General features: G+C 40.9%; 1 protein-coding gene across 1 annotated transcript in view; it reads right to left on the bottom strand.

Annotated features, from left to right (window-relative positions):
- ptprma (protein tyrosine phosphatase receptor type Ma) overlaps nt 1-25,054 on the bottom strand; it is a 164,199-nt gene that overhangs the window by 17,187 nt on the left and 121,958 nt on the right. Inside the window, exons 17-24 of the mRNA XM_030751347.1 lie at nt 20,018-20,265; nt 17,561-17,641; nt 16,918-16,944; nt 14,961-14,972; nt 13,588-13,781; nt 9,313-9,400; nt 8,339-8,415; nt 3,173-3,209 (exon numbers count right to left, since the gene is read on the bottom strand). Of these exons, the coding sequence (XP_030607207.1) occupies nt 3,173-3,209; nt 8,339-8,415; nt 9,313-9,400; nt 13,588-13,781; nt 14,961-14,972; nt 16,918-16,944; nt 17,561-17,641; nt 20,018-20,265 (764 nt within the window). The remainder of the gene's footprint in view (nt 1-3,172; nt 3,210-8,338; nt 8,416-9,312; nt 9,401-13,587; nt 13,782-14,960; nt 14,973-16,917; nt 16,945-17,560; nt 17,642-20,017; nt 20,266-25,054) is intronic.

Below are 25,054 nucleotides of genomic sequence, written 5' to 3'. Positions count from 1 at the left end.
AATCATCCTTTGCTAAGTTGTTTGTTATGTGTAGACAACACTGGTTCATCCCCTGAGTTAGGTGCCTTTTTGTATGCTTGAATGAGTCATAGGTGTTTAGTGGCTTAACAAACAAAAACATTCCTCTGAAAATTGACTCAAAATGAGTGAAAAAGCAGCTAATGCCCAACAAAAACCTTTGAAAGACCTTCAGAAATCCTGGGGAACTACTGCTCAAGAGAACTTTAAACATGTGGCCCTTATTCAAGAGAGCCAGTGTGGGTATACCCTAAATGTTGAACTATTGTTTTAAACTACAGTTTCAGACTATTTTATTTAAACACTGTCAAAATTAATTTATGCTATCTTTAAGATAAAAAATAATGAAGTCTCAAAAACTAAAAAAAAAAAAAAAAGAAGAAAAAAGAACACTATTAAAAATCAAATAATCTTGATAACTAGCTGTACTGAGGGGAAGCTTACATTCTCAAAGACTAAGCCCACAGGTTATTTTCAGAGAAATCAGTTTGAGAGCTCACTTGAAGAAATACAAGCAGAGAGCACTGTTTGTAGTACAGAGTGCGTGGTGCCTAGTTGGAGAAGTTTGGAAGAGGCACTTCACAGAGGAAGAACACAAGTAGGAGCTTCACTTCCAGCTGTCAGAGAGCTAACACTGCTGCAGCTGATGCTGTGTTTTGGGACTAGGCCTGCTCCTCCTCAGAAGCAAAGAGTGTGACAGCTGTAGAAATCCCCAAGCCAGGTATGCCACAAAATTCCTGATCAACACGTTCACATAGACACTCACAGACAAACATGCAGGTTATATTTCCCTCTTGCCCATTAATATTACATGTGGCAGACTTTGGCATAATGCACACTCACTTATCATTGATTTGCTCTCTCTCTCTTTCCGTCTCCCAACCCCCACACCTCCCCTGCTGGGCTTGGAGATGTTAACCTGTAAATAATAAAACTTTTGCGCTCCTGGTGACATTTGCTGCTTGTGAAGGAGGGGAGGGAAGAGAGGAGAAGACCGGAGGGGGAAAGTTTGATGAAATTGAACCCTTTCCCGAGTCATGAATATTTTCCACATCACCAAGAGGATGCAAGGGTTATCACAGCTGTTTGCATCCCGGTGTCTGTGTAATTCACAGTCTCCACCAGGAAGCAGCTCATGTCTGATCGGTATTTAAAACGATCTGCTGGACATAATAATGGGCAGAGAAAAGGCGTCGATCTGTGAGGGCTGAGGCGCATGCACACATTCAGTCTAAGTAGGTGAGCTGCAGTTGGAGAGTTACTGACAGTTATTGTATCGCTGCAGCAAAAAAAAAAAAAAAAAAAAAAAAAAAAAAGCTCTGGATGAGAGAATGACCTACATAATGAGCAGAGCTTGGGTGATGAGGCTTTTATGGAGTGACAGCTGTTCTACCTGCCGTTGTCACCTTGACAGAGCAAAGAGACTCGTCAATAAACCCCAAACTAATGAGTGTCATTGTAGTTTATAGCGTTAGAGAACGAGGACAACGTTATCCCACCTGTCTGCCATATTAAGCACACCCCAAACCACCTCCAAAACCAATTTATGACAAAGATTTTTTAGCTTATCCAGCAGTACTGCGGGTCTCATTTTTTGAGCTACTGCTGGTCCCAGTGGACTTGAGTGGAAGTGTCACCCATTGAAAAACTTTACTGGGGGAGAGAAGAAGACTACTCCCTCATTTTCAGCAAGTGTGCCAATGCCCAGGTGCTCTTTTCAGGTGCTACAGTATGCCGTTTGTCTGAGAGAGACAGGTCTGTGTCTGGCTTTCCTATCATCTCTGGCTGCTCTTTGCTTCAGTGTCAGCAGACTGAGGCTTCCTTCCTGTCAGTCTGCCGGAGCTGATGATGAATTATAAAAGGGCCTGGTCTCCCAGAGAATACAGATGTTTCCACACTCTCTCCCTTACACACACATGCACGCGCGCGCGCACACACACACATCTCGCTCTTTCGTACTGGATGGCCCTACACAGTGAAAAACCTTATCATGCTTGCGATACAGTCGATGGAAAATGAGGACTTATTATGCAAGCTCAATGAGAAAACAGGGGCTAATTAACTTGAATGGAAACGCGTTTGGCTTCTCGCGCTTTTCATCTTAGAGAGGGCCTTGTTTGCAATATTTCTTTGACTGCTGATCTCCTTATGCATATTTTTAAATGAAATGTGGAATGCTCTTAATGACTATAGGACAATTATAGAAGTCATAATAATCCAGACGAAACTCTTTCAGAGTTGAATTTGTCCGTAACAGCTCCTTGTTTTTGTGAACTCAAGGCCCACAGGAGAGAGCCGGCACTTGACAGCTCAGTGTTGAGTGCTGGACTCAGTGGTCAGTGCGAGGCACTTCAAACTAGGTGCCATTCATACAGGCAGATGTGCAAACCGAGCGGCCACTGCCTGATTAGTATGCCATCTCTTTCTGAAGTAAGAGCAAACAGAGCGTTGTTTTAATTGAGACACTGAGGAAGAGAGGCAATGCACTAATAAACAGGTAATTATGCAACTCCCAGCTCCGCCAAAGCAGATTGTGAATCCATTAAGGCCTCTTCACAAAAAAAGGCCTCTATCTTTTTTTTTTCTCCCCTCTTCCACTGATTTTTTTTTTTCCTTAAGTGGTATGTAAAATCCCCATGCATGCTGCCCTGTTGTGTGGGCGTGAGGCTCGCAATGCAAAATTCATAACAATTAACCATCAATCAGACTTAACCTCTGGGGTCATGGTAAGTGCTCCTCACTCTGTGAATCTGCCGGCCAGATTAACACAGTGACAAAATGTGCCTGTACATGTCAGCTAATCCATTTATTTATTCAGCCTACTCCCCAGACTGCCTGATTAATGGCTCCCACACCACCGACGGAAGGAAACAGACAGCGAGAGAGCATGCTGCTATGCTTGCTCAGAGGTGCGTAGGTATGTGCGGTTGCGTGTGCACACCGAGAGGTACCAGACTCCCTGAACACACACCTGACTGAGCATCAAAGAGTAGTTTGCAAGAGTGTATGTAAACAACGATGGGGATGTTCAGATAGGTATTCGTAAACACCTGCACGCATCCATCTGCCCAAACAAACAGACAACGCTAAATTTTCACCACCCACACAATCCCATCCAGAGAGTCTTGCAATTTTTAGAAAGTTTCATTCTTACCCTGAGTGGCGATGTAGTGATTTGGCCTGTGGTAACCCTGCAAACAGGAAAAAAAAAGAGGAAAGAAGAAAATGTGAGAATCACTTTACATTCCTTCTACTCATGAAAGAGCAGCTGAGAGGCTAAAAAACAGTGCCTTTGACATTTAATCTTTTTTTTTTAACCTTTGCATGCAAACTCAGTACATTTCAACCATGCAAAGCATCACATTAATCACTGAACAGAACTGAACTGTATGGAAATCCCAGTTAACATGCTTTTGTTTCAGATGCCCTGCGTTTCTACAGCCAAAGTGAACTCTTGCTTCCATGTTGCTCTGCCACATTTTTTTTTTTTTTTTGAGAGATTTGTGCACCGCTTTCAAGAAATACTCTGCATAGTAAGTCTGCAAGCTGTCTGCCACTGCACACCCTTTTTGCTCTTTGTTTCAACACGCATGACTGAAAGCACATGACGGATGCTGCTAGATACAAGACTCAAAAACACTCTCCATCACACACTCTATACGCGGCACACCTCTGGAGTAAGCAGCCAAAGTGTTGATAATCCCCAAGATACAACTAACAGCACTGATCTTCACAATAGGCCCCTAGTCTCACGGATTACTCTAATCCCTTCAAGTTTTATTTGTCCAATTCCTTGTCTTCTCTCCAGAGATATGAGGCAGGAAACAAAACATTAGGACTTAAAGGCTCTTCCCCGCCCCAGCCTCCCCTTGATTGTCTACCCCCCCTTCCCATCCACCCCTGCTGCTCTGCTTATCTCACTCATATTCAATTTAACTTGGACTGTGATTAACGCTCCTCCAATGAAAGGAGAAAGACACAAAGGATATTTTCCTCACTCACTCTCTCTCTCATCCACAGGGCTCCTCCAGCTATTCAACTGTCCTCCATTTTTAATGACTTCTTTATCTCTGGACTGAGGAGGAGATTTGTTTGTGCTTTCATGTATGTTCTGTCAAGTAAAGTGGAGGCCCAATACGCTGCTGGATTAGAGAGGGAAAGACGGAAAGAAAGGAAGGGCCCTGACAGTGAGTGTCAGGTGAGTAGAGCTTACTATAAACGGGCTCGGGGCTTTGTGTAAGCATGTTACATTAGGTACATAAGAGCATTTCTTTATGATCAAACCAATAATCTAAAATGTAGAAATGCCAATATTGTACTTATTAACTGAAAAAGTACTTTTTTCTTTTTTCCAAGGATGTTTAAATTAAATGATGTGCTGTGGTCTTTGTATTTTGTTGTACTGCTGATTACAGTGATCATTAATTTTTTCCAGTAAGAAAGGCTGGCGTGTGGAACGTCTAAAATATGCAGCACGAAGTGTTTTTGCCTGTGGCCATGAACTGGCATTTTCAATTGGAGTATCATTAGATAGCCCACTTTTGCAAATCCGAGGTACTTACTATACCCCTATAACCTGGAAAATATGTTTACACAGGGCTGTTTTGCTTTGACAAAGTCTGGAGATATTTCCAGATTTTCTTCATCTAGCTTTTTTCTTTTTTTAAACCAATCTAGAATATATATTAATACCCTCATGCTATCCTACAAATAAGTCATAGGCCATATTAATAAAGGTAAAAGGCAAGGAGACTGCCCTGAGGCCCCTTACCCCAAGCAATCCCTAAGGCCTTTAAAATTGAATTATTATTATAATCGGTAGGTTTTTCAATTAGATTCTTCTGTGAAGGGTCACATGAATAATTAGTTAGAAAAAAGGGGGAAAATATATGAAATTTATGTATCTGTTGACTTTATTTTATCATTGTATGTCTACTGCATTTCTCTTTTCTCTAAATTTGCCTTCTTTCTTCTTAACTGGATACTTCTAAAAAAAAAAAAAAACCCAACAAACAAACTTCAAATTAAACTGAATCTGAGACAAGAAAAAAAAAAAGGAAAATGAAATATGGGGTTCAACTGTTGAAATCTCAGCCATAAACTCACGAGAAGAGGTTTCAAGTAGACACTGAGCTGTTTAAAGGGGCCACAAGCCACAAATGTCATAGAAGTCTATGAGCCAAAACATACACAGTGAGCACTTCTCAGTAAAAAAAAAAAAATAAATAAAAAAATAAATCTCGAACCAAATTACCATAAGTAGTCGTCACCACTGCTTATTTTTTGCCCTAAAGCCCCTTGCAGGATTAAGTCAGCAAGGAAGGGTGGTTGGATCTATAAGGCAAAGGTTAAAGTTTGCATCCTGCCTCCCGTGCGCTGTTAGCTTTAGGATACAAGACCACTTGATGAGGGGGTTAGAGTCTGTTGACTTGCTTAAATACTGTAAAAGCCAGCTCATCCTGTTTTATGCCTCAAGTCATTGTGGAGTCAGACAATTTTGAAAAAGCAAACTGCTGCATACTGACGGCGATAGTCTTGAATATGCAGTATAGGTACATAGTATAGAGTCTCCAGCTATGCTAAATATCAGTGTTTTGTGGTTACACTGATACAACTGCAATGTGGATGAGATAATGTTTTCTGCTGAGGCAAATTAGTAGTCAGGGAACATGAACATTTAGGAGACAGGAGCTCTGTGAACAACTCAGTGATTTCCGCACGAGCCTGCAAATTCATCGAACCACTGCATCACCCCAATATCCAGTTAAGAGACCCAGCAAAAACCCATATGTACACACCCGACTCTACAGCAAACAGGCTATTACACTATGTTTCCCTGCCTCCTAAATGTTTATGAAAATACTCAATCAGCTGGAGAGAAAGGAAACATACTCGAATGGCTCGACATAATCGGCAGTGTTATAGAGTACAATAACAAACACTGTGGGAAATGTTCTACACATAAGAGTTTATTAGGCAGGACAAGCTTTTAGATGGGTTAAAAAGCTTTCTGAAGAGCAAAAACATCATTACCCATCTGCCTGCATTTCTACTAAGTACTTTTCCAATGAAGCTGGCAGAGCAATGGAAATCCTTTTCAATCAGGACTCTCTTTAATATGCGTATATTCTTATCTTATAATGGGACCCTCTCTATTGCGAGCGTCTTCTCTGCAGCGCCACTTTTTGCAGCATAATGGGCCATAAACTGAATGGTGGGAAAGGTAAATAATTTAAGCCCCCTGCATTTGCTGTGGCACACCTTGCATTATGAATTTATGTTTGAAGGCGTAACAAGAGATTACAAATTACCACATTAGAGGGATGGGGGGAGGAGAAGATGGGATACAGAGTGAGGGTTCTCTCCTGAGCAGAAAAGCACTTAGGGAGTCAGGTACATCACCAGCCCATTACACATGGAGCGGAAGCATCTGCTTAAGGAGGCCAGTGAGCTGCGGTGATTGGTCACATCCTGCTACTAACACTGCTATTAACAGTAAATCAGGTCAGATCAGGGGTTTCTGTATTGTCTGAGCTAAGTGAGTTAGGACTGTTTTAAACAGGAACCATGCCTGACGCCACTTTTTAATAACTTTTACTTACTGTAACAGTATGCCAAGTCATTTCAGTGCATGTACAAGTTGTTTTGCAAGGGCTTCCCTGAGGTAAGGAGTGTAACCAAACCTCTCCAGTTACTGCTGTGTCTAGTTTAATTTAGGGCGTCCTTGAGAGTTTTTCAGTATCTAAGAGTACAGAAATCAGCAGCTGCCTTATGTGGATATGAAGCAGAGAGATGATCAAATATGGTTCCATAATCTATCAAAACTTTCCTCACTAGAATAACAACCATAACAGTTGCTTGTTCAGAAGTGTAACATAAATGATTTTAAACATTTCCTAACCAACATGTCCTAAAATCGTGTTAATGACTGTCCTCTGGAAGAAGCAATGGCATCACTTGAGGAACTTTCCTATCTTGCTAAAAAATATCTTATGAAATAGAGGCGGATGGGTGGACATATAAATGATCTAACTTTATCAGAAATGACATTATAATCGGGCCCACTATGGTCAAAAATGTTATTTACATAGGCAGTAAATTATATTTTACATTTTAGCTCTCTTCTGGAACCTTCCTGCACTTCCAGCTACATGCAGGAAGAACAACAGCAAGACCCTGTTTTCCCTATTGTGACTGCAGCCTAAAGCAGCTTAAACAGTGCGACCTACAGAAAATTTGCCACATATGGAGAGGGCTATCAGCTGATGCAGACGGCACTAAGATTAGCTGACCTGCTGCAGCTACTGCTATGCTTGACTTTGTATCTTCTATGACACGAATACTGGCCATGACAGCAATATTCCCCTTGCTTTGATTAAACAGATTTAGTTGCCTAAACTTAAACAATCCTAAATAATAGATGCTAAAAAGCAAATTAGTCTGGAACCTCTCAGTTCAGTTTCCAAAGGATGTTATCAACAGATCCAGACCAGGAGGCCTCCAGATGCAATAGGCTAGACCTAACACCAATGAGATCAAGGCAGATATGTTAGTAATTGTATCAAACCCAACTCATAGTAGATAAATGGTTTTGAGTGGACCTGCATAGGCAAGGCTAGGTGAAATTTTGTTTCAGTGGGAACAGGGCCAGGCACATTGTGCCACAGCACATAACTAATGAGCTCTCAGATCCACCTGGTTCTTAGACTATGAAGGTCAGAAAAAAATCACATGAATCATTTATTGTGAAAGTAAATTGAGTTTCATACAGCATGTAGCTGTTCGGCCATTAATTCAATCTTGAGAATTGTTCCTGGTGTTACCAGGAAACAGTTTTAGAAGACACACTGATAACTTCAACTTGTTTTGTCTATGTAGGTGCTTCATTTCTATTTGTTATGCCCAATGCAGTGCGTTATTGCAGTTTTATTCATTGTAACTCTACTAAGTAATTATCTATGAAACATTGCTCCCTTTTCTCATCTTTTTGGTTCTCATTTATAACGTTGTACAGAGCAAAGTCCAAAACTATAACCTCAGTTTCCCCTCTGTGCGGGTTTGCCTTTTCTCTCTCCCAGTGCTGTCAGCCTCTGATCTTTATTCCTCTTAATATATCCAATGAACAGACTGATACAGAAGCCCTCTAAAGTCAAATACAGGCGGTGTGTTTGTGTGTGTGTGCGTAGATGTGATGGACAGGCGGCAGGACTACACTGTCCCTGAGGCCCCCTGTGACGGCGGCACCAGCGCCCTCTCTCTCCCCCCAAGAGGAAGCGCAGTGACCTTTGCGTTGGTGGCGCTGGCTGGTGTGTGTACTTACATCAACGTAATTTGCATTAATGTAATCGGAGCTCTGTTCCCCCTCCAGGGCCTGCAGCCTGACACGGGAGTGATCATCTGGAAGAGAGGCAGAGAGGAAGAAACCAGTGTTGAATTAATCATATTAACGAGGGCATTGGGAGAAGAAAACGGGGAGAGGGACAGAGAGACAGACAGTAAAAAGGACTAGAGAGAAATTATAAAGGGAGGAGAGGGGTGATGGAGCAATAAAAGTATGGCCAGACTGGCATCATACAGAGGCAAAAAATGAAATTGGCGCTGTAAAAAAAAATGCAACATGTTTCAGACAGTTTTCACATGACAGTCTTCATAACGAACACCACAATGCTATTGTCAGGTAAAATCTTAAATATGGAATTTGATGTTTAAAAAAAAAAAAAAAAATCAATTCAAAGTTATGATCAAAATAAATTTTTCTTATAACTTAAAACATGTAGACCTTATAGATATTTAATAAATACTTGCTGCATAATAAACTACAATCATTTTAAGTGTGTCATAGTAAGGGAACCACAGAGCCTTAACTTTTGAGTTCAAATAACGTTTTGATAATTGTGGGCAGGTGACATCATTTTTATTCTAAAGTTACATAATGCCCTTTCATTTGATTTCAGTCACTAGAAATAGATTTTCAAAGTTTTTCCATGACAGCAGTTATTGAAGAGGGCTCAACAGAACTCTTATAGGAATTAAGTGTAAAATCAACATGTCTTTCAAACACTGTATTTGCTATGTGTGCCATATCCTGCATTGACTTATATCTCATAACTGTAAAGACAGTACAGGGACGACGAATATAAAAGTAGAATGGAAAGGTCAAGGCTGCTCTCGTTGGCTGATAATAAAACTCTGTTTGAGCAGCTTATAGTCATCCAGTCACAAGCCTGGCCAATAAATCAGGCAGAAGAATGGGAACAAAAATTCATGAGCGCTGAGGAGGTGCTTTGTACACACATGCAATAATATTCCCATATCGGTTCTTCATGCGGTTCTCATCCTTCTTGGCAGAATCCCATGGCGCAGACTGTCCTTCAAAAAAGCTCTGAAAGGAGAGAAAACAGGACAGAGGGGGTGGGGGGAGAGATATGGTGTCATGTGTGAACACTCCAAATGATAACCAGGCTAAAGAATACATTCTTTCTCTTTCAGCGCTACAAAAAAGGAGGAAGGGAGCATTGGCAACAGACAGAGAGATACATTCCCAGCGTTATTAGGCATGAAACACAGGGAGGATGGTGGATCCTGGGGAGCTGTGTCAAACAGCGAGTGCCATTAGGGCAGAGGCAGCGGGTGTCACACTCAAACCTCTCCCCCTGCGCCGCTCTGCTGGGCGGAGCAACCGCAGCGGCTGTCTGTCTCCCTCATCTGAAGGACTCAATCAGCTCGTCGCGGGGAAAAAATAAAGCCAGCTCATCGTCTACAGATCAAAACTGCTCTGCTCAGATTACCCTCATGAAATATTTATCATCTCTCACTGGGGAGATTTCCATTCTGATGGCACACCAGGCACAATTAAGCCAAATTATGAAAATACATTTACACTGCCAGTCCACTGCCATTCAGCAACGGCGGGTGGGGCCGGCTCCGAGCAGACTAGCCCACAGAAAAACATGTTTTTCTGTCTTTTTGATAGTAAGCTAATGGACATTTGAAAAGTCAGGTAATACATTACGGTGCAGACCATCTGCAAATAAAGATTCAAGAACATTTATCGGACGTTAAAGAGAGTTCCTTTTAGTGAGGAGTAGGAGGCACCGTCTTCAATCATCACTGCTCTAAGACTTGATGGCTCGATTCATCTCAGTGCTGTGGCAGGCAGCAGGCAGTTTGTCTAGCATATAAAGGCCTTTCAGAGACCACACAAGGACATATTCCTGTATGAAGTCTTAAGGATTAGTGATTTCACTGAGAAACAGCTTTAATATGCTAAAAATATGTTCCATCCTTGCAGTGAAGATGGAAGCATGTCCCAAAGATGGATTACATAGGCCTCCTCTAGTGGCAGTATTTCTTGAGCAAATGCATAGCCCAATGTCGTCCTGTCGGTCTGAAGGATACAGGCCTAATATCAAGCCTGTAAGGACAAATCATCCTCAAGCACAAAGGCGTTACCTGGCAACTTTAAAATAGCTCTCTTTTAATCTGAGTGACCCTGCTATAGTCATATTCCTCTAGCTAGTTATGATCATGAATTCTCATGGGGGTAAAGTAATGAATGTCCCAAGAGGTAGAGATTACACGAAGGCTTTCAATTTAAAGGTTAAATGCACATTTAGGAAATAAATGGCTATTCACCAGATGCGTATATGAAAACAACAGAAGGCTCCACCTGTAAAAAAGGATTTAGCAGCAAAAGGTACGTGATGAATTGTATTTTACTACAGCTCATCTGCAGGTAGTTTTTCACCTTCCTCAATTATTCCCACTGGCAGAGATCCAACTTAGTATGTTTTTAATTACAGGCTACCTGCTACACTCCAGTCCCAGCACAGTTATTATGCTATCCTGATTTTTTGTCTGTAACCACTTAACTGTATGTAAAAAGCAGAATAATTTCTCTGCGTAGGGATAAAACACTTGACAAAGTACACACCATGGCAAAGTTAAAAAAACAAACAAACAAAGAAACAAAAAATAAAACAAAACAAAAATGGATGGCAGAACAGAAGCAGAATCATTTAGTGAGTTGCTTTTGTATTAATTAATCATTTACTGTGTGAGAAGGGGAGACTCATTCAAACTGACTAGTGCTCATTTGTGGCTGGAGCTTAAAGAATTTCAGGATTCTCACAATAGGCTAGATGCAACACATTTCTGTCGACATAAAACAGGCTGAACACAAGTGGAACACAGTGACGACACAGCAGCATTAATGAAGCTGAAACTTGTTTTCTGCTTCCTGCCTGCACAGCCGAACTGCGCACCAACGTGCAGGAGACTCTGGACATGCAAATACTTTGTTAAAGTCTGTAACACAAATGGCTTTATAAAGCTTTTACAAAGTATACAACATGGTTTTTGCAAGTTTAAAGTGCTTACGGTGTCCTTTTCAATGATGTTACCCAATTTTCCAATCAATAAATCTACAAGGTAGTTCAAACTTAGAATTAATTTTGCTGTTTTGTTGGATTGGGCATATGATACTAGTTTACAATGAATCAGTCCAGTTTAGTCTTACACTAGTATTACATTTTTCTTCCAAATTACCACATTTTTATTATAAAAGTTCTGCTCTTTTAATAACTGATGAGGTATTAAGTATGCTTTTGAAAAGCTTTATAAATGTCAGGAATCAAGCTGCGGAGGACTTGTGGATCTCACAATGTCTGATTAAGGGAAGGAAAAACATTTCACAGTGACACTAAAGAAAAAAGGTAAACAAAAAATGTCACTGTTCCACATATTTCACTAACTAAACACTATAAAATACTTGATTAACATTACATAACATTGTTGGTAAATGCCCTTTTCAGACTAAATAAAAAAATATGTTTTAATTCCACAGGGCCTTAAAAAGCCAGCAACCATTACTGATCTGCCAGGTTTGTGTTATAAATCTACAATCTTTAAAAAAAAAAAAAAAACTCACAAAAAACCAAAAGTATTTCTCTTACCTCATTTATCTGATCCAAAGTTAACGTACAGAATAACAAGAAGCATGGGTCAGAGAGAGATATAGTACAGAGTAAGTCAACAGGTTTAGAGGTGCACTAAGCTCCAATTCTCATCATGAAAAATAAAATGGTTAAAAAAAAAAAAAAAAAAAAAAAAGGGCATTAACCTTAAGACAGATTGATATAGGGAAGACAGCATTGGAACACAACATACAAATGAATCGCTCTAGCCATGTGAGAATGAGCTCCATTGCACACTTTAAGCACCCCACAGGCCTTTTTTTGCAACAGCCTGTGGACAATAAGGTGACAGCAGGGTAAGCAGCCAGTTGTTCCATGTTACCTCTCTCTTGATTGACTGCTATTAATCCATGCAATGCCAACCACGTGGACCCCAAACCCCCTTTATCCATAATGGATTAGGCCCAGAGGGCAGCCCAAAGCACTCCAACCCCTCAATGATCTGATACTGCAGGTAGCAATGGGAGACAGCGTTATTTCATTCCAGAGTCATGAGGGGGATGTGGGGAGTTAATTACTAATAAATCTGACCCACACGATGTAGATCAGGAGAAGGCGGGAGATAAAGAGAAGGGAAAGGAAAGCAAGGAAGAAGCATAGAAGGTGAGGATAAGAACGGAAGAAAAAGAAATGATGAAAGCAAATACGCTGAGAAGGTTAAACGCGATGCTCGTTAAGAGAGAAGATGAGTAGAGGGAACAGTGACAAAGAGGGTGCGTTTTATAAAAAGTGGCAGCAATATTAGTGAAATGTGATGAGAGACTGAAGTGATACAGATAAGATATTGAAAATGAAGGATTTAGCTTGAAGCCAGTCTGTTACAACATGGCATCAGGGCGAGTTGAGAATGACTGGTGTGGTGCCGAGGGACAGCGAGGAGGCTGGAGTGCGGCCAAACCCTGCCAGACTCTTGCACTAATGCGAGGAAATGAGAGTGATGCCCTTCTGGGCCAAAATCTTTTGTTTGGTGTCAGTAAGAAGCGTGGTGTCAGATTACTGATGCTGTTGTGTGTCAAGTAGGAGGCTACCAATACTGTAGCCTAATCCAACCCGTTTTCGGGTGAAGGAGGGGACACGGGCTAACACAGGTAGTTTTGTGTGTTTCACATTGGCCTGCAGCTGAGTCTCCAAGGAGAATCAGGACAGCAGCTTTTGACAAAAAAAACAAAACAAACAAAAAGCAAATAAAAAAAATTCCAAAAAATAAATAAACCCTCCACACTCATGCACACAAAATGCACAATCGCTGCAAACAGCAAGGAACAGATGAACAACAAAACGAATCACACCGTAAACACACTGAGACAGGGTACATTAACAATTTATCATAAAAGTGCATCTGGGGAGAAACAAAACAGTTGTGCTGCGCGGTGCAAAACAGAGAGAGGCAGACAGAAAAAGAGAGGGGGAGAGAGAGAGAGAGAGACACACACAGAGACATGGGGCTGTACACCATAACACAGATTAGGCCTCGTATTAGACTGATAAAAATTTCCATTCACGAATCTCAGTGGAGCTGTTACAAGTCTATCACCAGGCTTTATTTGTGTTTGAAACCTTAATGGTGGGCGGTGACAGCTGCGCCGCGTCCTACCTCATACTCCTCCTTGAAGCCGTAGCCCTCGGCACACTTCATCTGGGTGATGTGCTGGAGGAGGTCCGCCACGCGGATCGCCGGGTGCAGCTGACCTGTCTGGTACGGCACATCAACGGGCTCCCGTTTCCTCAAGGAGTGAGTGTGCGACTGGACCAAGCTGCTTGTGTCGCTGCCCATGTTCTGACTCTCATCTGTGGGACACAAAGAGAGACAGGCCAGGGCAGGTCAGGAAGAGGAAATAGGAGCTAAAATCACATCACAGGCCATCAGTATATTGCTATAAGATACATACGGGTGACATAATGCTCGAAGCAGTAAATGACTGTGGTACTTTTTGAAGTTATTGACATATCAAGTTGAGATAACTAGCTTCAGTGTTAGGTGTTCATATCTGACTTACAACTGTTCTCATTAACAGATGGCACATTATCTCATTTACTGGTTAGCATTATGTCACCACCCTCCAGATTGACCAACGACTCAACTAGTAATCTGTTTGTTATGGATGGTCACAACAACACAACATCATTGAGTAATAGAATGAGTCATGTGGTGGGAAGGTTTAGGTCCATCTGTCTCAGCGTGGCTGGAAAATACTGTACTGTACAGGAGTCTATCGCCATTTAAAAACAAGATTCTTTACGTGACGCCCTTATGCTACAAGCTTTTAACATGATTACTGTCAGAACAAAATATGTCAGTGACTCTTAACTGTGAGAAACATTATAGATTAATCATAAAAATCCCCCATCAAGGTGCTGTAAAAACATTTTTGTTTTTTTGTTTTTTAAACTGGCAGTACAACATGCTGGTTTGGGCTGAAGCTCATATTGAGAGTCAGACTCCATTCCAGCTCTTTCATACTGTAATCCAGTCAGTGGCAGACATGAGGCACAGATGCTGTGGGGAGCCAGCGGATGATGGAGGGTGTCCAAAAACATGGAGGAGGAGGATGTGAGGGGGGGTGCGGTGGGCCACAGTGAGCATGTTGCAGCAGGCACCTTCAGAAGCATCACACAGACACAGCGTGGATTCAACCCCTGCCACCCGTACTTCCCCGAAAAATGAACAAAATAAGATAAAATAAAAATCAAACCTCAAATAAATAAAAAGAACCCAAGAGGGAAGCGGAGATGGGAGGAGAATGCATGTGGTGATGCTGCCATGGGGCACTGTGTTTGCTTTGACCATGCTAAGCTAATGGTGGCTTGGTGGCACGGTACGGAAGGGTGGTGAGATGCTAACATGTCCACTTGTCATGCAATAAATGTCGTAATGCCCATGTCAGAAGCAGCCTCTCACTGTCGGCCTGCTGTCTGAGTAAACACCGCCTCCTTCCCCCAACCCAGGGCCCACTTGGGAAAACTTACCATTAATGGGCACTTTTTAGATAGCAGATACATAAGAGGTTACGTATGTAAAGAGAAAGAGAGGAGAAGAAACAGGAGAGAGGGGATAAGCAACAATCCAGCATGAGAACCTGTTACAGTAGTGTTCTGAGCTATTCTATAGGGCAAGATCACATGCCTTCTCAGTTCAAACTGTCTTGGTATAAAAGCCTAGTCAAGGGGGGATGTTGAGTGGATGGATGGGGCAATTTCAACACTGCAAGACAAAAAAAAAAAAAAAGAAAAAAAGGAAGAAAAAAAAACAAGGAAGTCGTGGATTCAAAAGGGGAAAAAAAATGATTGTCTTTGGAAAAAAAAAAGCTGCAATTGTTTCAGATCTGTGACTTGCATACTCTAATGAAGCCAATTATTTTTTTTAAGTATCCTGACATTTTGAATTCCTCTCTAATTGCTATAATTTTATTTCCATTTGTGCTAGAGGGGTAACACCTGTATTTGTGCCATTTTATTTATTTATTTATTTATTTGAGTGAGCGATGAAATCAGAAATGCAACCAATAGTCTGTGATCTAATCAGTTTTGATCATTAACCTCAAATGATGAGACAATGCCGTGACTGAATGTGTCACAACCGAAAGCATGTAACCTTTTCTGGCTGCTGTAATTTTATGTTAATCGTTTCATGCTTCATTAAACGCGGAACTAACATAAGCAGCTGTCACGAGAGCGGTGATGAAAGACGCTGCTTTAAGTTGCACTAATGTGAAAAGAAAAAACAACAAAAAAAAAAAAAAACACGCAAAAACAAAACAAAAAGAGACCCTAGCTGTAAATTGTGCACTTAAAAATGCAGCACTGGTGCTTGTGGTGAAGCTGGAGTTGAGTTGCTTATTGCATCTTTCGTCTAGTTCTTTAGTGTTAAATTATTACACTCATAGTGCCCCACTTAGTAGCTACATTGTGGGCTTCGCTAGTAGAAATGCGGCTACTCGTATAAGATGCTGCACTTTGGGCTGTTGTGCATCTTCCGCAAAGGACAGTAATAATTAACAGGAGAACAAAATGCTTTTTATAATTCTATTTTATCACTGAACACGATGAATAAACACTGGAAAAAAAAAAAAAAACAACAAAACCAAAACAAGTAGGTCAATAGCAGTTAGCCAAAGGCAGAGGGAGCGACATTAAAAAGAATAATAGAAAAGGTTGTTGTTTTGGAGGGAGGGGAGGGAGGGAGTTTAATGCGTAGTGAGGAGAGAGGGGAAGGGAGGGGAGGGCAGCACAGCTAATGCTAAACTTTAGATGTTCAGACTGAACTCATCCTGTTTTTTTGGAAGTTTTAGTAAGGGTGGGGTGGGGGCTAAGTGAGAGCGTTTTTCGGCCTCCTGCTCACAGTTTTTGCCTGTTGTGTCTCAGTGCAGCTGCTATGGCTTCAGCATGCTGTAGCCTCGGTTACTGGGGCAAACTGCCCCCCGCCCCCGTTGCCCCCTCTTAGACACTCCCCCACATCCAGTCCACATGTCTGTCCATGCATATGAGAGGTCAAACACGTATGTGACATCACACGCACGACACGCAATGCGGATGGGATGGAGTGAAGCCAGCCTCAGCCCAGGAGAGCCCCTCGTTGGACGGGAAGGGAGAGGAGGAGGGCGGGGTGTGGGGTGTGGGGTGGGGGGTGTGGGAGAAGTTAGGGAAGGGTGGAGGAAGAGGAGACGAGAAGGAGGAGAGGGGGAAGCAGCAGGCAGGTATGAAGGTGAGGAAGCCATCTTTAGTAAAAGAGCCATCCAAAAATTAAAATACAAAAAATAAATAAATAAAACTGAAAAAACAAATTGTGTGTGTGTGTTTTTTTTTTTTTTTGGCCTCACAGGTAAGTCTTCAAACAGCATTCTCATGAATGTAATGCACTCTCATTTTCCTTTAGCATAGAGATAGTAAATAATCAACAGCAATGGCAAAAGAAAATATGTCTCACCTAAGATAGCAGTTGGCACAAAGGGATCTGCTCAAACCCCCCAAACAATCGCAGAAGTTGGAGGAGGAAAGAGAGTTGCAGTGAATTAAAGATAATTAAAGATAATGCACAAAAATAACATGAACAGAAATTAATGGACAGCTTTTTAGTTTCTTGCCAAGCAAAATAACAAGAAACCGATCATATTTTAAATGAAAGCTAATTATACAGTAACTTTAGTCGATTATAAATCAAGCTGGCCTTTACCCCATTTAATCAATGAGCTATGATCTGATTACATAAGACACTCAATTATGGATATTATTTGGTATAAACTGAAGTCATAATTAAACTGTTAAAATCCATCTTGGCAAAATGATATAAAACATAACCAGAAATGTAGCAGAGTATAAAGTCATCTAAACTTAATCTGCTTACTCATTTGTAAAATTGTTTTCTAATTTTTAAAGCAACTCTATTACAGAAACAGGCTGTAATTTACATTAAAAAAAAAAGAGACCATAAAACTTTCTTTTATTTATTTATTGTGGCATTTCTTTTCATTTCATGATGTTTGAATTTGCTAAAAACCTTGCTTAGACTGTGCAGTAAGCACTTCTTTGCTGACATACAGGATTAGGAAGAGGAAATAGACAATGTTTACCTGGGTAGTATGAGTTGGTGGGGATTGAAGTACTGAGAGTGTTGGCTTTTGGAAGTGTAAAAGAAGATGGTGATGATCCAGCTACAGATGGGGGGGGGGGGGGGGGGGGGGGGGGGGGGGGGGGGGGACAAAACAAAAGCCATTAATAGTCAAATCCAGTATTATTAGTAGTGGAGGAAGACTAGTAAAATTTCAATATAATAATGCACTTTTTAAGTCTTGCTTTTCAAATTTACATGTACTATAAAAGATTGCTTTGAAGTTCCTGACTTACCCTGTGGGAAAGGCTACTTTTAGTATACAAATTCCTTTCACATCTACTAAATTGTGACGGCAGCAGAAATCTAAGAGACCTTGACAAAATTAAATGGAAACTGCACTGGGGTGAACTGCACAAAGCACACTAGTGTGAGAAGTATACAGCACTTAACCTTGTGGAGTTGAGGTTGATTTGGTTGATTTTGCCGACTTTCCGTGCAATCCTTTTGCATCTTAATGCATTATGCATGCTGTTCTGTCTTACAGCACACACTCAGCTACAAGTTGCACTTATTGTTTTGTCAATTTAACAAAGTCAGAAGCTGCACGGAGCCCGCACGACATGTAAAATAATAAAGCTTTCCTTTAAAAATCTGAAATCTGCAGGTCCAGAATATGTTTGATATTAGTAAACAGCAGTCATAAGTTATGGAATATATTGTATCACATCTATATACACAAATTAAGTAAAAACATAGTTAAAAGATGAAAAATAAGAAACAAAAGTATACAGTTAAGTTGCATATCCACCCCCAAACTCTTTCACCCAAGTCTTCTAAAGTCTACGAATGCCTGCAAATTTCTGAAAGCGTTAATAATTCAGTGTTTAAAGCTGAATTCAAAAACAGTTTAATGGTCCACAGATATAAATGAGATACTGTGAAATCCCTCCACCCATTCTTTTCAGTCAGTTGCTTTAAAGATATCATTATTAGGTGGCCTGACAGAGATAGAGCAATGAGGCCGGAGCAGAACAAGAGTCGTACAGACCATGGAGTAAGTGACATTTACTCCCAAGATTGTCATTTTCTCCTCATGCAGTGTCAACAGAGATGCTATGCCGACGGGGTTTACGCAGGCAGTATGTTCGGGACTATAATCTGTCAGCCATGATGTTCTGAGCCAAAATGACACGACCAACAATAATGTAAGGTCATGGAGTGTGAGAGGGCTTTAAACTGACAGGCAAAGTGAGAAATAATGCATTTAAATCATTTGCACTGGCAGACAGAGGGCCAGACTTGAACATTGACACTAACAGACAGTTAATCAAGGTCAAAGCATCTTTGGGGCTCAGCCCCTGCAGGGGTGTGGAGACAGAAGCTGCTGTGCAGTTTTAATCTGATGGTTTTGACTGGGATTATACTAGGTCAAGCCCTGGGTGCAGACTTAGCTGAGCTGTCCATCAACAAAGTATTAGGTTTAACCTGGGATGGAGAAAATGAATAGGTTATCACACCAGAGCCCATCTAGTATGTGTTGTGCATTTCTGTCATGAATTGGAAACAGCACGGGGCTGAGTTTAGGACCTCGTGACAGACTTCTTGGAGCTCTAATGTTTACTGATAAGCTTTGAGGTCAGGTTTGGGATTTCAAGATGTCTTGGTTATTGATCTAAATTCAAGACTCCCTTCAGGCTTTTAACATGCATTAACAGCTGAACTATAGCGCGGGTATCGGTGACAGACGGGTGAAATTGTAACATTGCCAATTTAAGATGATGTTTCATTAATTTAACAAAAATTAATTAGAGAAACTCAAGAAAATTAAAAGGGAATGTTTAAAAAGGGTGGCTAAAACCCTCGAGGGTTTCTAAAGAAGGAAGCTTCCACTGAACAGAAAAAAAAAAAAAAAAGGAAATCAAACTTATATCAAAAGATATGTCCAATTCTCTTCTACTGATTTGAAAAAATTGTTTCTCTGTTGACTTACACAAGCGCTGGGAACAACGGCGGTTTCCCAAGAGCCACAAAATAATGTCATTTATATAGACTAAAAATAGAGTATTAAAAAGAATCCACAATGTTAAGATTGTTCATTAAAAATTCAATTTTTTTCCTCATATTACTGATAAAAAGTTAGACTGTCTTGTCTCACACTGAGTTTTGATATTCACTGTTCCAACAGTATTTCGATCTAATGTAAGGACGTCTTTTGTAAAGTCAGAACAAATATAGTGTATTTCCAGTTCTGACTTGACAGAAATAAGGATTTAAAACCAAGACATGATTCGGGATCTTTTCCCTGAAAATGTTTCTAAATCAACAGTACATTTGAAAGTGGACCGAGGTGAATATTTCCTGTGCAGCCAAGTCTGATTTCTTTCCCACCTGACCAAACCAAATAAATTGCTTCCACCCTGCTCTGTGAGTGTGACCAAGTGAAAATGGCAGCTAGGCCGACGTGGGGCCGTCTTACCTCGGCCGTTGAGAGTGAGGGCACACTCGCTGCGGCCGTTGAGCGTGAGCGCACATTCGCTGCGGCCGTTGAGCGTGAGCGCACATTCGCTGCGGGTGTTCAGCGTGTGGTTGTGTGTGTCCATGAAGGACAATGCCTCGTCACAGTTAGTGCCTTGCTCTGTGTAGCTCTTGTCCATTGAGTTGACCATCACTGTCATCTCTTGGCGGGTGCTGTTCAGTGTCTCCTTACGCTTCTTTGCCAATTTCCTTCAAAGAGGGGACAAATAAAAACAATCAGGCAAAAACAGCAATGACATATCAGTACATTGATCTGATATGAAGCTGGTAGGGATGACTCATTCATATAATGAGATGGGTGAGCTAATGTGCCCTGGGCTGTGGTCACATTAGGTTTCATTAGGAACCAGATGTCCCCCCCCCCCTCCAAGCAGTGAAATATGAATCCTGGAGAACGTGCAAAGGTGTGACTCTCTAACCCAAATACATCAGGCCCTGATGATTTAAAATTAGCTCAAGTATTTTGGGGTGAAAGAATTAGAATTGTGAACAGTGAACTGAAACAGTCAACCTGCTTTTATTGACCTACTTTGAGTTGATGTGCTGGAGCCTACAAACAATCTGTCCCTGATCAAACACCATTAGTGCATAGTGTACAAAACCCGTGTGCACAAATCCACACACTGCACATGCACACACTGTCTGTCCTTTGGTTAAACCCAAACAAACCCAAACAGCCACCAAAAAAAACGAAAAGAGAAAAATAAAGTAAGTCTCATAGGCGTTTGCTATTTTGACCACAAACAACCATCTTATAGACTGCATCAAAAAACACTGTTGCACAGACAACTTCATGATATACTTAGTATTTTAGTGCATGTTTATTGCACTTCATATGCAATTTTACCATTTAGTTGGATGCTTTAATGCATTTTGCCCATTTGCTAACTTACCAAACTAATCTAGGCAGCCAGTCGGGTTTCAAATGTCACGCCCCTGCTCCACCCAGATATGAAAGGACTGGATCCAACTTAAAAATATATGCCATCCAATACAAAGCTATCCTTTAGGGCCAAATTTAGATTAATATGCAAATTTATATGCAGTCTGTCATGTTGAAACAGTAAACTATCACGGTGCTAAACATCATTGTGCTAGCACTGACATTATGAGCATGATATCTTAGTGATGTTCGCAAATGTGTCAAAGCTCCTCCTCACATGGCTAGTAGTAGAGTATGAACGTTATAGGATTTTTAAGACCAATACTGATATTTGGTGACCCCCCCCCCCCTTCAGACACACTAAACAGATTTTCTTAATTGTGAGTCCTTGCTAAGAAAATTTGACAATGCAGTTCAAAACCAAACTTGTTTTACTGTTACAAGTCATGGATTGCTTGTTAACGCTTTGCTCGGATCAGCTGGTCGTTTGTGGCATTTCAAACAGGTATTGCCAAAAGGGAAGCTGCAAAATACCCTCTGGTGGACAAACTATGCGACATCACTCACAACACGAGTTGAAAGGTGTTTCTCCTGTGTCTTCTTTGCTTTTTAAAATTTCATTTATCGAGCATCGTAAATGCTGAAACTGATATATCAGAAAGTAGCTCTTATCTGTCGATATATCAAATGGGCTCTAGATGCTAGCACAGCTGTACAATATTTCTTTTTCACTTGTGAAACACTTCTTTTTGATATGCTGTATAAAAAAAAAAGCTGCAAAAACTAATTAAAACATGCTATGGTGTGATGGACCACTCGTGTTTACTTATTCCTCAACTCATTCTCATTTCCTTTCTGGGTATTATAAATACAAAGGAATTAAATGGCAGGATGTTTCAGTAATCAGTGGGAGAAGCGCTGCATTTCTGCGGCAGTCATTAAACCGTTTTAAACTGTTTTTAATATTTCCACTGGATCCTTACAACTTTATGAAAAAGGTTAGACTGTGATGGTGACTTAACTGCAAACTAAGGACGACAGTACTGTTGTTATCCAACTGCGGCTTTCAAAAACAGTGTAGAACAACCGATAGATTTAAAAAGGTTTGACTATACATTTTATTTTCAATGAAAATCAGTTTTTCTCTTCATTGACCCTGCTGAAGTGTTCCCAACAAGGCTTTGACTGTGCTCTGCAGCTGACCTTAACCTTTGACTTCCCGGAAAAAAAAAGAAAAAAAAAAAAGAATATTCACATAAGAGAATCGCATTATCACCCTGATGAGTTAACCCTCACAGTTCCACAGAAGGTGCACTACAAAAGAATGGCAAACAGCTCGAGTGAGAGCATACTGCAGCAATAGCCATATCGGATGCCTGCCACTGCTCTGTAGCTGGAGGGGAGCGAGTAGTGTAAGAATTAACTATGGCAGCCCTCACACTGATCCTCGCACTTTGTTACTCTCTGCGTGACCCCTCTGCCTATTTGGATTGCAGTCTCTCTCACGGACAACTGCTGTCTAATGATGCACTCCTGCTGCTTTGTTTTTGCAAATCTCCTCTGTTTATTCAATTTTGTCGCTGTCTCATGCCATATGGCAACAGGCCCCCACTGCCTTCAAACAGTCATTTGCTCTGAAGCCCGCGACGTGAGGCTAATAGTGGATCCGTTCTTCAGAAAGCAAAGTGACAAATTAGTGACATTTGTGTCTGCTGGACCCACTTTTTGTCTTTAATCTGCAATTAGAGCTGAGAACAAAATGCCACTGTTGTTTCTTTTTTTTTTTTTTTCCATTATAGCTTCATATTGTAATAAGGAAGAGTGAGGATGGCAGGGGGACGCATATACCCCAGGCAATATTAAGACAGATTCGGTACTGTGCGCACTCATGGAGAAGACTATTAAGGACAACTATAATCCAGGTTTTAATACTGTATCACTATTCTTATTTCTGAGCCTGCTAAATCTTGGATTTCCTCTTTCCTGGCCTGTGTAACAGTTGAAGAGAGAGCGTCGAAGATAAACGAGGCTGCACAGACTCCAGTGCCAAAATGAGAAAAGCACCAGCAATACTGGGATGTTTGCAAGGCACTGTGGGTGTTTGATGAAGATTAATTGGCATGCTATTCTTTCCTCATTTGTAAGAAGGGAAAAATTAATGATAGAGGACTAGATTACAGGGTCTTATATGATGAGAGAGATAGTATAAGGAAGTGTACAGTGGATTGTTTTTGCGTGTTGATGAATGTGATGAATACTGTACCCCTGGAGAGTCAAAGCAAGCTGCACAAGGCGTCATATACAAAAAAAAAAAATGATGGTGATTGCTTGCAGGCACGCTCAACAATAAAATCCCAAATAAATGTGCATATGAGGAGGATGAGACATACAGATGGCAGAGGGGTTTGTAAAAGTAAAGACAGTGCAAACACTCCAGGTAACTATATCAGGCAACTCTCATTAGAGGAATTCTCTTTGGTTCAGCACATGACAGGCCTAGCATATCTAGGATCTAAATGAGCACAGCTCCCAACTCCATGAGTTCAGTTACAACAAAAAGGAAGCGGCACAAATTTTATGTCTGCAAATGTTTGCCAGAATGTGTGTTCTGTGGGAGGTGACGCTGTTGCAACTTCTAAAACAAGAGCTTCAAAACCTCAAGCTCAGCATGGTCGGCCTCATTTCAGCATCAGATCAGCCTAAACCTTTTGACACTGGGACAAAGAAGGCTTCATTAAAAGATCCACACACACATCCGTGGTGAATGAGTGTGTGCGTACGTTTTAGTTGACTGACATCCAGCTGGGAGGGGCAATAGAGGCATCTTTGATTAACCCAGTGGGGGCATTTTGGTAGCTGTTTGTACTGAGTCTCATTTCAAACTTCTCTCTATCTACAAAGCAATCTTCCATAAGGCTGTCTGTCATAATCCTATCCATCTGTAAAAGTATTAGAGGCACAAACAGAAAAAAAAAAAAAAAAAAAAAAGACTATTCGTTGAATGTCCAATTCAACTCAATTACTCTATCAAGTCAAGTCTAAAACGAAGGGCCCTCTTCATTAAAAATTTTTGTGGGGGTTCTGTGTTTATAGAAACTAAAAACAGAATGACTTGCACAAACAACAAAAACAACAACAAACACACAGCAGCAACAAATGGTGCCTTAGTCATTCAGCAACCAAAACAACATAATGACAAAACCAGAAAAAAAAACATGGTTATTGCTGCCTATCTGGGTACAGGCTGTTTTTGCAAAAGGGATTCTTAACCTCGAGAGTTTTCACTTCATGGCTAAATAAACGTTAGCGGTTAAAGAAAAACCCATTCAACGATTCACCGACTGCTACCGCATACACACTGATTAGTCACAACGCTAAAACCACAGGTATACAAATAGCTCATTACAACTGCACTTATAAGAGCACATCTCCAATCATTACATAACTGTAAGCCTTGACAGCAACGGCCTGTTTAACATTATAGAAGAACATTGTAAAGAGTTCATTAGTTGACTTCCCAAGGTCGCGCATTTGCGAGATATGCTGTAAAAAAGGCCAGTTGATGGCACTTTCAAACTTTGCACTATGCTTTTGTCGCTTGAACCAAAAAAATTCAGAACGTTCCTGCATGGTTTAACACAGTCAGTGGTCCAGCCATTTTTCCCCTATTACAGACCTACATCAACATATAACACATTTGAACAATGCCCGTCTAGCTGTTGGGTGGTGTTAATAAGCAGCTGTCTAAAAGGCTGTTATTTTTATTTATTTGCTTGAGCCACTCTGCTAATGCTAATGGTAAAATGTCTCAGTCACAAGCAAAACACGCCAACTGTTCTGTGTTTGGCTTCAAGAAATAGTGGATTTGTTTTATTTTTTAAAGGCACTCCCCCCCCAAAATAGGGAACCTGTTAATGCCAGCCTATGCACCGTTAGTGTGGATAATTTTCAGTGACTTCAGCAGGACTATCATCTGGGTCTTATTTTTATTTAAACATGGCCTACTGAACTCCAGCAAACAGATCTTAGAGCGCCACACCTGTACTACTAGAATCTGGAGTGTCACAGCAAACACTCTTTTGTCTGGTTTTTGCT

Source organism: Archocentrus centrarchus, chromosome 17, assembly GCF_007364275.1.
Source record: "Archocentrus centrarchus isolate MPI-CPG fArcCen1 chromosome 17, fArcCen1, whole genome shotgun sequence".
Classification (NCBI taxonomy): domain Eukaryota; kingdom Metazoa; phylum Chordata; class Actinopteri; order Cichliformes; family Cichlidae; genus Archocentrus; species Archocentrus centrarchus.
The sequence above is the reverse complement of the archived record's forward strand: the minus strand, read 5'-3'. Positions and strand labels throughout refer to the sequence as shown.